Source organism: Grampus griseus (genome assembly GCF_964374135.1).
Source record: "Grampus griseus genome assembly, chromosome: 3".
NCBI lineage: Eukaryota > Metazoa > Chordata > Mammalia > Artiodactyla > Delphinidae > Grampus > Grampus griseus.
Window position 1 is genome coordinate 51435715 of NC_139019.1, and position 17067 is coordinate 51452781.

Genomic DNA, 17067 nt, shown 5'->3' on the forward strand with positions numbered 1-17067 from the left:
TCTCTCTCTCTCTCTTTTTTTAAACATCTTTATTGGAGTATAATTGCTTTACAATGTTGTGTTAGTTTCTGCTGTATAACAAAGTGAATCAGCTATATATATACATATATCCCCATATCCCCTCCCTCTTGCATCTCCCTCCCCCACTCCCTATCCCACCCCACTAGGTGGTCACGGAGCTGATCTCCCTGTGCTATGCGGCTGCTTCCCACTAGCTATCTATTTTACATTTGGTAGTGTATATATGTCCATGCCACTCTCTCACTTTGTCACAGCTTACCCTTCCCCCTCCCCAAATCCTCAAGCCCATTCTCTAGTAGGACTGTGTCTTTATTCCTGTCTTGCGCCTAGGTTCTTCATGACCATTTTTTTTCTTAGATTCCATATTATGTGTTAGCATACAGTATTTGTTTTTCTCTTTCTGACTTACTTCACTCTGTATGTATGACAGAGTCTGTCTGTATGACAGACTCTAGGTCCATCCACCTCACTACAAATAACTCAATTTCGTTTCTTTTCACAGCTGAGGAATATTCCATTGTATATATATGTGCCACATCTTCTTTATCCATTCATCTATCAATGGACACTTAGGTTGCTTCCGTGTCCTGGCTATTGTAAATAGAGCTGCAATGAACATTGTGGTACATGTCTCTTTTTGAATTATGGTTTTCTCAGAGTATATGCCCAGTAGTGGGATTGCTGGGTCATATGGTAGTTCTATTTTTAGTTTTTTGAGGAAGCTCCATATTGTTCTCCATAGTGGCTGTATCAATTTACTCCTCTCTCTCTTTGCCAGATAATTCTTCTCACTCATTTATTCACCAAATATTTTATGAGCTCCTATTATGAGGCAGGCATTGTGCTACTCACTTTATAAATATCCATGAATAAATAGGCAGGCAGTAAGCAAGATGAACAAGTAAAATACATAGTATGTTAGAAAGTAACAAATGGTAAGGATTAAAATAAAGCAAGGAAAAATGACAAGAAATGAGTGTGTTTGTGTACGTGTGTGCATGTGTGCATGCATGCATGCGCAAGTTTAGATAAGGTTGTTAGGAAAGGCCTTACCTAGAAGATCACATTTAACTATTAACAAGCAATCAAATAAGCAAAATGATTATGGATTGTAATAAGTGCTATGAAGGAAATGAAAAGCATAATTTCCTTTATGCTTTAACTGGGAGCATAAATGTAAGTAAATGGGAGAAGCCTTTGCATACAGATGGATCAGAGAGAAAATCTCTCTGAAGAGAAACTGCATGTGAGCTGAGATTGAAGGATGAGAACGAGTCAAAATGTGACCCTTAGAGTATCTTAACATGGTCCCCAAAGTACAGATGGCTCAGATTCTCCTAAAGCACTATTAGCATATCAGCTATATAGGATGGTATCATGGATGACATAGATATTCACAGAGGAAAGGGAAACGTGTATAGAATATCTGCCATGTGCCAGGTAAATGAAAAGCACTTTGCATGCTTGTCATACTCTTTTTCTAAAGGTTTCAAGAACAAGTTAGCTGCTGTTCGCTGTAAAAAGTTGTTGCTGAGTAAAATCTGCTGGGGGTCAATGAACATTTAGGTTGCTTCCATGTCTTAGCTATTGTGAATAATGTTGCAATAAATATGAGAATACACACTCAAAGATCCTGACTTCAATTCCTCTGTATATACACCCAGGAGTAGGAACCCTAGATAATATGGTAGTTCTAATTTTAATTTTTTGAGAAAGCTCCATATTGTTTTCCACAGTGGCTGCACAAATTTACATTCCCACCAACAGTGTATAAGAATTCTCTTTTCTCCACATTCTTGTGAACACTAGTTATCTTTTTTCTTTTTATAATAACCATCCTAACAGGTGTAAGGTGATATCTCATTGCAGTTTTGATTTGTATTTTCCTGATGATTAGTGATGTTTAGCAACTTTTCATATACCTGTTCGTCATTTGTACATCTTTTTTTGAGAAATGTCTATTCAGTTCCTTTGCCCATTTTTAAATTGGATTACTTGCTTTTTTGCTAAAACTGTAGGAGTTCCTTATACATTTTGGACATTAACCTGTTAGCAGGTATATGGTTCGCAAATAATTTCTCCAAATTCCATAAACTGCTTCTTCGTTTTGTTGACTGCCTTTGCTGTGCAGAGCGTTTTATTTTGATGTAGTACCACTTGTCTATATCTACTTTTGTTGCCTGTGCTTTTCATATCAAGAAATCACTGCCAAGACCAAAATCAAGAAGATTTTCCCCTATATTTTCTTCTAGTAGTTTTATAGTTTCGGGTCTTACATTTGTCTTTAATCCACTTTGAGTTAATTTTTGCATCTGTTGTAAGATAAGAGTCCAGTTTTATTCTTCTGAATGTGGCTGTCCAGTTTTTCCAAAGCCATTTATTGAAGTGACTATCCTTTTTCCATTGTGTATTCTTGGCACCCTGATTGAAAATCAGTTGATCGTATATGCATAGGTTCATTTTTGGGTCTCTATTCTGTTCCACTGGTAAATTGCCAAATGTATATTAATGAACCTACTCACAAAGAATTCAGGCAAGATTTTTCATAACTACAGATGTAGTCATTGATAGTCCCCACAATGACCACATGACGGAGATGGAAAGCTGACCACTGCTGCAGTTCTGGGTCGTTCTGCAGATCATTGTTTAAAATCTTCCCTGACATCATCATTAGAGACCTGCTAGTTGAAAGAGGGATCATTTCATGATGCTTCAACACCAAATGTATCTCCTCACTAAAAGGCTACAGTGCTTTTCTAAACCTCCAGTGCTTGTGTTCAGCATTCATCTCAGGATACTACACTCAGATAGACATCTAAATCAGGGCTGGTTTGTTTTTCCCTCCAGCTTCCATCAGAAGTATGACTTGTTTACCTGTCTGGATTCTCACCTTCCAAGCCACTATTATTTTCTAAAGTAGCATTTAGAATCATTTAAAATCTTAGGGATAATCCAGATAAAACACGTGTGTTTTGGGGGGGGGTGTGTGTGTGTGCTGTCAATTGTGTAAACCCAATTTTTCAGGCACAAGCTTAAGAGGTGTAAGTGGTTGTAAAGAATCTGTTACAACCCAAGAAACTTTGTTAGTAATATATAGCACTAAACGTAGATTAACATTTTCACTTGCTAACAAAGAAATGAGAGACCATAGATGAGAATAATCTAACAGAAAATCTGTAATCACATTTGATCATGAATTTCAACCTACTAAGCTACAAGTATATACAAAGACTGTGATTAAAGTTTGACTGACTTTTTCTGAGGGAAAAAGCAAGCCAAGGGAAAAAAGAAACTAAAACCATACAGAAACAAGAAACAAGTACAGACTCTTCACAGAGAGACAAGAAATGCCAAAGTTTTACTCAAGGCTCTAGATCTTTAGATAGTTGCACACAATCTTTGAATCTAGTGCACAAAATGTGCTGCCAAAGCCTACTAGGAATAATAATATACTTGTCATTCAAGGGATATTTTAAAGAATCACTTTCTTTTGCACTGTACCCAAGAAGAATAATTGGTACAGTACAACGCATATATTGTTTAGTCTTACCTACCTTAAAACTTAATTCTTTTTATTGTTATGATTTTTAAAAAGGGATTTTAAATACACTATTTGCGTAAAAGTTGGAACTAAGCCTTAAACTTGCTTTTTAAATGTATTTTCAATTTTTTTGACAAACCCTTCATTTAAAAATCCTATTCTTTCACTCAACGTGCTTTTATTGTGTATCTACTATGAACATCTTCCTATATTAGACACTGAAATATTTCTCTATGAAACTTAAAAAAGAATTTTTTTTTTACATTTTTTGAGATAGACACTGAGACTTTTTTAGGCAGACAAGAAGAGTCAATCATTATACCTCCATTTTTTTCCATAGCAATTTTCCTTGTTTCTCTATTTGGGTTAATGTCATCTTGTCCGCACTCAGTTATCGTGTTAGAATGTGGGCAGTGGATAAAGCAACTTGAAATGACTCAGTACTAAAAGTATAAGTTAAAATAAAGGCTCCTAGCCAAAGTAAAAATGCCCTTAACCCAATTATTAGAGTACCAGAAAAGGTGGGGAGTCAGGGAGGTTTCAAAATCGTAATATTTCAAAGACAAACATAAGTTGGTATTGTAAACTCAGACCTTAAAAAAGGAATACGTTAGAAAATTTTAAAATTCTGCCCAGAACCCTCACAAGATATTTGAAACTTGTCTAATTAAGGATTACTCAAACATTTAGAAATATTGTACAAATTATATCAGAAAAAGAGCAGTGTTAAAGGCCATATTTGTGTTAATACTGTTACCAGAAGTAAACTACATTCATTAAAATTCCATCTTAACAATTGTGTCATGAAAAACACATATAAATGACTAAACATAAGGATTAAGACTTCTTACCCCATATTTACATTGGCGGGATGTTGCTCCATACTGGAAACGGCATTGTTCATCAGCATCATACACCTGACCTGGGGCCACAGCTGGATAAAGAAAGTCACGCTTGGGAGGCTCATTATCAAGGCAAGTACCACGGCCTGAACTGTTCAACATAAAGGATCAAAGGAAATTAGGTACACTGTGGACTATTTCAATCACAGTTATGAAACCATGTGTTGAGCTCTTTGTTTTAATAATTGATGCATGAAAAACAATATATTCTACAAATAAATAATCATATGGCAAAATAGAATATCTTTACTAAAACTTGAATAAGAGCTCCACTAGTTTTTTTCCAGCACCAAGACACAATATAAGCATCTCACAAAACAATCTAAAAATGTCATGTTGGCCTTTAAACACTGATTTAAACTAATTTCTGAAGGAATCAAAACAATTTCATACTGCTCTAAGCTTCTTGTTTGTTTTCAGTGGAAATATAACCACATCTGGTAGTAGAATCAAAAACATAAAATGTGGAAAAAAAATTGTGGTTGTGATCCTTAAAGACCTAATCTATATACTTCCACCTTGGGCAGAACAAGAGATGCTGTGGTAAGACATGTCCAAAGCTTCTTGAAATATTTCAATAACAAATGGGCTGAATGACAGATGAGGCCAAGATCCAAAGTTGTCCTCTCAAGTATATTAGAAGTGTTTAGTCTCTCAAAAATTTCATATTTCATCTAGGATCATCAGAGTTGGAAAAGAGAATGTTCTCCTCTCTCTATAATTTCTGCTTTTCAAAGTATGCTTGCACTCAAACATAATATTTTAATTCAGTGGAACAAATAACATAAAGATCGCCAAAAGCCAGAGAGAATATCTTAGTTTAAACAGCTTTATACTTTGCTAAATATAATTGTTCATTTTTATTTAGTCAGTGTGCATAAAATAGGACAGATGCTTTTTTACTTTCATTTCACATGTGAGTAAGTTAGAATTTTTAAAGAATTCCTATGCCAACATTTAAAAATTTTTTCCAACATTCCTGTCAATTGTGCCAGCACTTGTGTTTTTTTTTCCAAATCTTTTCCATCCACTTTGCCAAAGGAAAATAATTTCACAAGTAGAAGTTCCTCAACTATTATTTAGGACAGTACAAATTTTCATTTATAGGTAAGTAAGAAAGAACCATGCATAATAATGTTTCATATTCACTTAAAATTTTATCATATTCTTAAAATGCAAACGCAAATTTGTTAAATAAAAATGTATATTTGCACAGTAGCAAATAAATACCTTTAAAAAACTGAACCATACTATGCATAAGGTGATAGATTCAAAGACCCAAAGGATAGAAAATTATCTTCTTTATGCCCTTTTTCTTTCACTTATGCCCCTCTTGATTAATTTTTTAAACAATAAAAATATTTAAATGGAATATTAAATGTGGTACTGAATACATGGATGTTATTATTGGCTATTATAATCATTTCATTTGTCACTGCTCTAGGTGTCTAACTAATAGAGAACAACTTTTTTTTTTTTTTTGAGAACAATTTTTTTTCACCCAACTATCCAGATTTCATGACAGACTGCTTTTTATTTTCTGTTTTTTGTACTTTTAGAAATTGTCGTGTACCTCACCTCAGCAAGAAAAACTATTTCTAAGTGAATTTTAAAAATAGTAAGTTCTGGGCTTCCCTGGTGGCACAGTGGTTGAGAGTCCGCCTGCCGATGCAGGGGACATGGGTTCATGCCCCGGTCCGGGAGGATCCCACATGCCCGGAGCGGCTGGGCCCGTGAGCCATGGCCTCTGAGCCTACGCGTCCGGAGACTGTGCTCCGCAACGGGAGAGGCCACAACAGTGAGAGGCCCATGTACCGCAATAAATAAATAAATAAATAAAAAATAGTAAGTTCTTTTTATTTCATTATGTAAAATATATGGGTATGCAAATTTTAGGCAAATGTAATTCTACTAGTAAACTCAAAATTTTTATTAAGGTTAGTGATAAAGTGGTCAATGTGAAAAAGTATAATGGAAGAAGAATTTATGAGATAATTGTATTAGTAGTTTAATTTCCTAATTTTCCTCCTAAAATATTAGTTTCATCTCTATCTACAACAAAACTATAAAAGTCTATCTGAAAGGAGCTAAATATATAATAAAAATAAAATATCAAGCTAAGTTCTATATAAATCATTGGGAAAATTTTAAGCACTGAAGTACTTAAGTACAGGATCCTACAGATAAAAATATTTGCCAATAGCATAACAAAGAAAGTATAAGATATATTCACCTAAGTGGCACCAACTCAAAATCCATTAAAAATTATTGTACATTATTACTTTTATTACTACAGAAAATTAACCTAAAAACTTAGAGGAAGAAGTATGTGGACCCCCAAAAAGAGTTTAAGATTGGGATAACCTGAGGATCCTGAGGAAAAAATAACCTGAGGAAAAAATTATTTCCTGATAGCAAACTGAGAATTGGCTTAACCCAGGAGGAAGCAAGAATAATTGCTTCATTTAAAGTTCTTGTTCCCAGGTATTAATGGTCTTCAAATCACGGTTCACGTTCTGTAAAAAATACCAAATCAGATGACCATTGCAGGAGCCTCCAGACGACGAAGTAATGGCATGCACTGTGGTCACCTGTGAGAAAATTCTTCTGAGAAAGTCTATCCCAAAAGTGATTTGTGTTTCAATTCTTTGGAAATAACTATTGCTTTGTATTAATGTGGTCTAGTTAAATATCTAGACGTCTCGTTCTCTCTTCCAGTGTATTTTTGCAGAAGAACAAAACACCGTATGAAATACAATAAGTGAAAAATTATATAGATCTTTAAATAATGAACATGTATTTAGGAATATGGCATCAACAAAGATCTTTTAAAATGGGTTTGGCTATATTTGTACAAAATATCAATGCTTGCAAGTCAAGGGTCTTACCTACTAGTATTGGCTCCAGGATACCAAGTGTGGGATACGTGCAAGGTTGATTTAAACTGTTTGTACATTTTGGGTAGAAAATGTACTACATATTTTCCTTCTGGTAACCATAAACATTACATACAGTAAAACCTTGATTAAAGTATTTGGGGGGTGAGATAGTTTTCATACTTTAATTCTTAACTGAGGGTTAAGCTACGAAAATATTTTTTTTTTGCACAATGTTACTAAAACTTGTCTGCCACTTTCCTGCTACTTTTAAGTAAGTTAAATCTATAGACCACAATTATTAATTAACTCTTAGAAGATAATAATTCTGGATATGTTCATGCCTCTGTACCATCAATTACCATTATGAAATATCACAGATATAGGTATGGAAGGTAGAGGACATGAATCTGAGAGATGTATATATAACCCTAGGAGTGCTTTTCTTTGTTTTTTTTCCTTAGAAAATTTCCCAGTTTTCAACCTCAATCATACTCCTCTTTGTTTCCCCAAGAATTAACAAATATTCTGATTTTTAAAATAATAATTTCTTTGGTTTTCTCAGTAATTATTTATCTCCCAATTATTCATCTGCCTGCTCTTGGATTCTGTATAAAAGGAGTCATACTGTAGGTTTTCTTTTGTGACTTTATTCTTTTGCTCAATATTATGAATGTGAGACACATCCATGTTGATGTGTTTAACTGTAAGCTGCTCATTTATATTGTTCTTTGATATTCCATTTAAGACTATGCTACAGTTATTTATCCATTCTTCTATTAATAAACATTTAAGTTATTTCTAGTTTCTGGAAATTGCAAATTATGCTGATATAAACATTTTCGTATAGTCTTCTGGTACCAATGCTTTTCTTAAAAATATTAGATATGAGTTATTTTCTTATATTTTGTAATTGTCTCCTTTTAACAAAAAGAAGTTCTGAGTAATTTTTATTTAATCTAGGGTTCTAGTTAATCAATACACAATTCTTATGATACTGAGCCTAGGGTTATTTATGCTACTATTTTCAAATTAATAGTGGTAATATTATATATAAATCATCTTGAATTTTCGCATAAAATGCCACTTTTAAGTATAGCTGGTTTGTGCCCTGGTGTCATATGTGAATTTTTTCACTTAGAAAACATAAACCTCACTCATTAATAAATGAAATGAAGAACACTGTAGTTTCCATATATGAGATATTATTACAACTTACTGTTGTTAAGCATAGATATACTTGTCCTGAACAAAACTGTGTACATAAAAAGTGGAACTATGATTAATTCCCTAGCAGCATATATTTCACAACTAAAAGCCCAATCCTGATTAATATCTACAGCATTATAGGTAATTATTGAATTAATACACTCTACTTTTGTTTATGCTTCTAAAACAAGGCAAAAAAATGTCTATTAGTTTGAGAACATGCTTTTCCCTTGATTATGAAATTAGTAAATCAAAGTATGTTTACATTTCCAGAATCCTTGCAATATGATAGCAAAGTCATGTTTTATGTATTCTACTTCTAATTAGAGAAGTCTTATTTACATAGTTCAAAAATTAGCCTTAAAAATAGGTACATGAGCCAGAGTTGAGTCTTCAATGAAAATTTACAGATCCTTATGTAAAATACGGTCTGTTGGCTTTGTTTCCAGAACACATGAAGACATACTCCTAATTGAAATTTTAGATTTATTTTTCACTTAAACAATTATACTATAAAGGACAGACCTTCAGTCTACAACACAGTGGATCAATTTAAGAAATAAATCTTTCTATATAACCCTGTACATATCTTAACAGTTTCTTAACAACAACAACAAAAAGTTAACAGATAATACCATCTCCTTTTTCCCACAAAATTGTGCTAATATACCTAAATTAAGCAAAAATGAATTAGGTTAACTCATCTATGGCAAGTCAAGTGTCTTACCTACTACATTCTCATAAACTGCTCTATCAATCTTCATAAAATTAACAATATTATTACCTTCTAAAATGAGTTACTCGAAGTCAGACCTTTCTTTCTTGCCCTCTATATGACTAGGATGCTTGAATACAACTGAACTTGAGGCTTCCAATATACAAACACTATTCTAGTAACATTTACTAAGTTATGCTCTTTTTCTCCATATGTAGTTATGACTTATCAAAGATATTTATGGGTTAGAGTGAAGTCCCAAAATGTGTCAGATAAATGGAAGGAGAAATCTGTTTTGCTAAGCTGTTTTGGGGTTCCACATAAAAAAGAGGTCCCAACTATAAAATTTGTTTTCTCTCTAATAAATTATTGATAGCGACTTTCAAAGGTAATTGGTATAGAGGAATTGTAAGCACCTTGCTTGTCCTGTTCATCTTATATCACTTCTCTTGCAGCTCTACTTTTCTACCTAGTTCATCTTCAACCATAATGTTGCTTCTCTTTTTTTTCAGCTTCCATCCTTTCTGTGAAAATGGCTAGTCTGTATTTAATTTGGAACTGTAGGAAATTTTGCTATGGATCTCTGACAGTTCAAACAATATAACAGACTTTAATTTAAATAGAGCAAGAGTTGATTCACAGAGGCCCCAGGATTTTTGAAGACTATATGAAATTACTCTGTACTACCACTGAGTGGTGGAAAATGTATGAAAAACTGGCCTAAATTACTTCTGGCTGCCTTCCACTGCCTGGTAAATTAGCCCACAGACATCAATGAGTGTGAGCCATAACACCAGGTTCATCTTCTCTAGTTTCTAAATAAATAAGTAAATAAATAAATAAATAAATAAGTCCCGCAGGCAGATAGGAAGGACACTACCTGCAAAGCCGTCGTCGAAAACATCAGAAGCTGGCATAACACGTCCATTTTAACGGTAATGGGTTCTTTATTATTTAATCAGGACGGCTTCTGGGCGATTCATGAACCACTTATTGAATCACCGAGTTTAAGAAATCTGAAAAAAAATATTGGGAGTTGGTAAACACCATCTCCTGATTGATCAATAGCACCTAGTGTTTCAGAATGACACGAGAGACTTTTTACTCTATTGGCATTTAAAGGCCATGAAACTGTTTTCAGTTGAACATAGTGAATAGTGAATCTCTATAAATCATAGAAAGCTCATTGTTAAAATCCACCATCATCTTTGGCCTATACAGTCACTAAGTAGAGAAAAGTATGCATTCTGTTGGCTGGGCTGCAGTTCCTAAACAATTCATCTTTCAAGATTTCTTTTTCTTGAGAAGAGAAACGAAAATAAAATGTTATGACTCTTTTTGAGCCAACTATAAAACATAAATGTAATCTCAATCCCTGATCAAAATATCACTGTATTTTTTAAAATATCACACATAGCTGTTAAAGCAATTAAGTCCACTGCATTAATAAAGAGGAAAAAAGAAATTCAAGAAAGTTACTATTATGTCTTTGTGCTCCAGTGAACTGACCTTTTTAAAGGGCCTTGTGTTTAAAAAAACTTTATTGCTTGGTCAGATTACAGAGTTGTTCAGTTTACTATTAAAGAGGGAAAAAAAAGCACCAACTTTCCCCAAAATCTCTACCCATTGTCTTTCACATCTATCTTTTACTAATGGCTTTAACTTTGTGAGCATTCCCATGAGGATGCACAACAGAAATATTTTTATAAAATACAGGATAATTAAACCCATGACAACCCTGTCAACACTACTCATGCTTACACATAGAAAATGCAAAGAGGCAATAAGGCTTACATAATGCTTTTTGGATTAATTCTTTCAATTAATTCAATTGAACACTTAATTGCAACTAGTAATAATTTTACATCTCTGACAAAACCAGTGGTGATTTCTTGACTGTATTTTATCAGCAATTTAGGGATTCCCTTTTGGAGTTTAATGGCCTTCATAGAGCTTTAACTAGGCAGGGTCTGGCAAGAAATCAAAACCGGTCCTTGTATTTAGTATACAGAGATTGTCCTAGCAAATGGGCTGTGCAATAGAAACAGGATAGAGGAGAGAGAAATGGTACTTGGGAAAAAAAAAAAAAAGCAAGTGGAGGAAAGCCTTCAAAAATCCCCAGGAATACTGAGCATGCATACAGTTTGTCTTTCTGGTGGTAGACACTAAGATTCCATTATAAAAACATGTGCCAAGTCAAGGGAGAAATTCCAGACTGGCTTGACTTCTGGGGAGAGTAGATCTTCAACAATGTTTAATATTTAGGTTATATGATCTCGTTAAAAACATCTCAGAAAATGATATTGCTAGTACTTTCTGTTAATTACTACCAAAAGATGTCAAACAAGTTCTCTGTGGTCTATCTTTATAGTCCTTTACCCAGTTTTGGCACAAGGCAAGTACAGTGTTATAATTAATCTATTACTAACATTAAAAATTGTTAGGTTATAGTATGGTTATTCAGAAGAGCTACCTTCTAAAATAAATTTCTAATTCCTTCAATTTCATCATCACATTAATTAATTCAAAAGAGTCCATTTTAAACATTTATCTTTTGATCTTTGATTGAGTAAAGCATTGTGCTAGGTAATTGAAAATCTCTTGTTTGTGGCTTTTAAAAATATGTAACTATAAGTTTTAAGAATATAATCTGGCTATTAGCAGATATGAACCAAAATTTTAATGAATAGTGTTGCCCTATATAACCTATCTGAATTCTAAAATTTTACACTATAATCATGTTAAGGTGAACTTTGAACAAAGACAATTTTTAAAAAGAATTTTTGTTGCTTGCCTGTACTTTATGTATGACTCACTTTTTCACAAAGTATTTAATCTCTCCTCCTCAGAAAAAAATGGCACAAAATAGTTGAAGGTAATGATAGAGCAATAGTGCTTAAAACCTCGATATTATTTAAAATAATACTATACCACTTAATGAATGTCTATTAAGTGTCTTATATACATTACAGTGTTATACATAATTATTTACATGACAACCTGATGATGTGTGTATTACTACCTAAATTCACTCAACAAATGAGGTCACTGAATATTAGGAAGGTTAAGTAATAATGTCCAAGGTCACACTGTTAGGAAGTGAGACCTAAGTCTATCAGTTTCCAAAGTCTAATCCTGGAGCCCGATGCAGATGACATGTGGAAAAACATCTGCTTTCCTAAACATAGTTATACCTGAGCTAATTTATATTCTTCATACTTAAATAACCAGACTCTTGGAATATATGTTAAAGGACCAGCAAAGAAGTTCTCAAACTGTAGAAAAGATGAGTCACTATAATAAATTTTCAAAGACAAATTTTCATTTTCTCATTTTCATTTCCTGGGCGTTGGTTTTTTGTTGTTGTTGTTTGTTACTATTAGATACTTTGGCATTCCTATAGAACTTAGTTTTTTTACCAACAAAGTGAAATATGTAATCACTGAATTAAAGCTTGGCTTATGCGCTATTAAATTATATAAATCTAAATTCTTTCTGATATTGCTTCCCATTTATTTAACATTTCTAACACTCACATCATCAACCCCTTTTACAGCCTCGCTTCAGTTCCCCTAATCTGTTCAGTTTGTGTTCTGTTTGAGTATGCAGGAGAAAATTTGCCACAATGATATAGTAAGTATTTTGGGAACAGCCTGAAATATGGGAACACTGGGCCCTATAAAAGTTACTCATTATGCAAAGTTTGAAGCACTACATATTAGGCTTCTATCAATGGCTTACTTCTGGAGCAATTCATCATCACTCTCCAGAGATTACTTACTCTAGAAAGCTGGTGATATAGTCTCGACTGCAGGCAGACCAGGAAAAGGGATTGGTATTTGCAGTAATGTGAGCTGCCATAAGTTTTGCTGCTTCATGACCTTTCGTCCCACAAGAATTTCCAATTCCATCATGGTTCATACCAAAACTGTTTTAACAAGGAAGAAACATAAGAAACATAAAAGAAACAAAATAAGAAAAAATAAAACAAACAAACCCTCAATACACCCTTTATTTCCTTATTTGATCATTTATTAGCCTTATCAACATACGGCTTCCATCAAGATAGACCAGGTCCTCTAAGGAAATATAGAATTAATGTTAAAGAGATTAAGGAATAATTCAATGATACAATATATTTCTAAATCTCTCTAAATTTATCATATACTCTCAAATGTTATCTCATATGATACAGTCTCTCCTTGAACAGAGAGGGGATATATATTAATTCTAACTTTATAGATGAGAAAAACTGAGATTTACTAAAGATAATTAACCTATTAAAGATCACACAGTTAATAAGTGTTGAAATTGTTAGTAGAACCTACCTCTAACATGCTAGAGTTCAAGCTACCTCACTTGCTGAATCCAAAAGGGAATTATGAAAAGATAGTTACGACCCATAGAGTTCTAGGTTATAGGCCAAACATAAAAGTTCTTTTTCTTATTAATATGGATAAAGGAGAATTAAATACATTATGTAATTTATGTTTGTGTGTGTATGTGTCTTCAAAACACCTTTTGAAAAATCCTGATACATTTAAGGATTATGAATATAGCCTTTTCTTTACCATGGCCTCCCTGATTTTTTAAAGCTTTTCTTTGTCATTTTTTCCTGTGTCCTGTAGCCATGCTTAGTGTTATCAATGTGATTTAAAAACACATCTCAATGATAAATCATAAAATTTTTCTGTGGATAAATGGATAAATAAAAAAGGATCTACCTACTGCATATGAATAAATTTAAGCCTTTCATCACAAATAGCCAGAAGTTTAGGTGAAAATCACTAAAAAAATCCTTATTGTGTCCACTGTGACATTCTAATAAATGCACCATGATATGCGTTCAAGGGAATAAGTAATTTGTGTGACATGAGTATACAGATATGAGTATACAGATAAGAACAGTTGCTAGAGAAAAATTTGGAGAGATAGTTGAGAACAGATAATCACAAGATAATAAATGAAAGTAAATACTGATACTTTTGGCAGTGTACAGACTTTGAAGATTTGTCAGAAAGAGCAACTGAGGATTTCTGAGTAGGAAAATATGGAATTGACCTGTATTTTAGACAGATCATTATAGTAATTCTGTGGTGGAAACAATAGAGTGGAAAGAGAATTGAGCCAGGGAGCACAGAGAGAAGATGATACCCAATTAAGAAATGATGTAGGTCTGAACTAGGGCACGGGATAGAGAAGTGGGATTAGATTTGAGACATGTTCAGGAAAGTGAATGAACTGGCCTTCATAAATACAATATAAAAGAGCTATAATAAAGACATATAATATGTCCCTGTATGGCGGGAGGAGGGAGGAGGAACTAATAATTCAGGTATAGGGACTAACATAAGCAAAGGAAGAGAATCATATGAGAGCCCTTCCACATAACCAAATAACCTTCCAAGAACATCAATACTTAGCCTTCTTGTGTTTGACATCAACACACTCAAGTCAACCTCTTCTAGGAACATAATGGTGGAATTTACTGTTTGTTGAATTAGACATATATTCTGTGAAAACAATCAGCTATAGATTTACATTAAAAATTCCTCACTATAAATTTATAATTCAATAAGCTTAATATTCTACACTTCTCTCAAAGGTTGATGCTATGATGTGATTACTACTATGATTCTTTTCAAATGATGATACTGATAGCTTAAAAAATATTATTTCCTTTCAGCAGTAGTCTCATACAAATCTCTGAGTAATATTAAGATAGCTGTAGGCAGGCACAGATAGCTTTCAGAAAATCACTTTTGAGATTCCCAACTTCCTTACTTACTCTTTTCTAAAAAAAACGTAAAGCTTCTTTTGAAATCATATTTCTCCCACGTTATAAAAGAACGACTTATCTTTCAGTCATACATAATTTTACAATAGTTCATTGCCTTTGGCTATAAAAAATGGGTGTCAAGGAAAGAGACAACTGGAAACATTTAGGGTCAGCACTGAGAAAAAGAATGACTTTATTGATTAAATAACATGTAGTTTCTTGTTTTCATCAAGTTTATAGGAAGATATAATCAAATTAACAGCTGATGGGTTGTTAAAAAATTTGATGATAGATCACCATGGTTACGTTTTGACAAAGAATTCAAAAGGAGCTCAAAGAACTGAGTGATATTTCTATAATAAATTCCTTTCATCTTATCTATTTACATATGTGATCCAATTTTCTCAACATTCACATCTATAGAAACAAAATAAAGAAACTGAATTGGTGCTAAAATCCTGCCTCATTCTAGCAGTAATGAAGTAACGGCAGTAATTGAAAATATACATTTAAAGATACATCTTCTAACAAAAACTTTATTTTTACATTTAATTATTAAAATTCATAATATGTATATATTCTTCTAATCAATTATTAACTAATAATTGTAATGTAATGAACATATAATTCAGAAAAATATTTTTTATGATCACAGGAAATTTTAAAAATGTAATTGCAACTTAAATTTTTTTGTTACAGAGATATTTGATATAATTAAAAATACTTTTAAGCATAAAAACATATTTTAAAAGTATATTAAGAAATATTAAAATATACATTAGGATTGATATTCTGGGAGGGAAAGGAAGAGCAGACATATTGAGTTAAAGGAGGGAAAAATATGCAAATTTTGGCTATAAAAGAAGAAGCTGTTAGTGTATTTTTTAAATAATCTTTTAAAAAATATTTATTTATTTATTAATTTGGCTGCACAGGGTCTTAGTTGCAGCATGCGAGATCCTCACTGCTGCATGTGGAATCTAGTTCCATGACCAGGAATCGAACCTGGGTCCCCTGTATTGGGAGCACAGAGTCTTACCCACTGGACCACCAAGGAAGTCCCCTGTTAGTGTATTTTTAAAATGCATAATGATAGTTACCAAATTGCTATGGCATTTAGATTCAATCAGGTATATTTAAAGGAGGTTTTTATTTTTTACATACTAATTTTTGCAGTAGTCTAGAAATTCTATCCTTTGCAATTAGTTAGACATAAAAAATGTTGGACATCAACTGAAAAATAAACAATAGGGTACATAGTTTTTAAAACTTCAGAAGTATAGGGAGGAGATATGGGGATATATGTATATGTATAGTTGATTCACTTTGTTATACAGCAGAAACTAACACACCATTGTAAAGCACTTATACTCCAATAAAGATGCTAAAAAAAAATTCAGAAGTATATATGGGAAAAGATTTAAAAACTAATGAACTCAAGTATCTGAAGAAGTAAACCTTAAATTCTATTTCTACTTACAATCCTTATAGTTTAAGTGTCAGATGCAGAAAGCTGTCTTAAGGATTTCCGTTTCAGGTGTCTAAGAGAATGTATACTTTTGCAGCTTATACTTAAAACATAAGAAATCCCAGAAATGACCTGACCAATGTCAACTAGTTCACTAACAGTGACACAAAGTGAAATGGGAGTTTACAATTGCCGTTTATGACATCAGCTTCAAAAGATCCCTCTAGGGCATCGCTGGTGGCGCAGTGGTTGAGAGTCCGCCTGCCGATGCAGGGGACACAGGTTCGTGCCCCAGTTCGGGAAGATCCCACATGCCGCGGAGTGGCTGGGCCCGTGAGCCATGGCCGCTGAGCCTGCGCGTCCGGAGTCTGTGCTCCGCAACGGGAGAGGCCACAACAGTGAGAGGCCCGCGTATCGCAAAAAAAAAAAAAAGATCCCTCTAATGCACTGACCAGGCCGGAGAAAGACAGTGTGTGTGTGTGTGTGTGTGTGTGTGTGTGTGTGTGTGTGTGTGTGTGTGTGTGTGTGTGTGTGTGTGTGTGTGTGTGTGTGTATG

At 33.5% G+C, this 17067-nt stretch overlaps 1 protein-coding gene across 1 annotated transcript in view; it reads right to left on the reverse strand.

The window, feature by feature from the left end:
* ADAMTS6 (ADAM metallopeptidase with thrombospondin type 1 motif 6) overlaps window positions 1-17067 on the reverse strand; it is a 264059-nt gene that overhangs the window by 106788 nt on the left and 140204 nt on the right. The window contains exons 9-10 of the mRNA XM_082652300.1: window positions 13046-13192; window positions 4414-4555 (exon numbers count right to left, since the gene is read on the reverse strand). Coding sequence (XP_082508426.1) covers window positions 4414-4555; window positions 13046-13192 — 289 coding nt within the window. The remainder of the gene's footprint in view (window positions 1-4413; window positions 4556-13045; window positions 13193-17067) is intronic.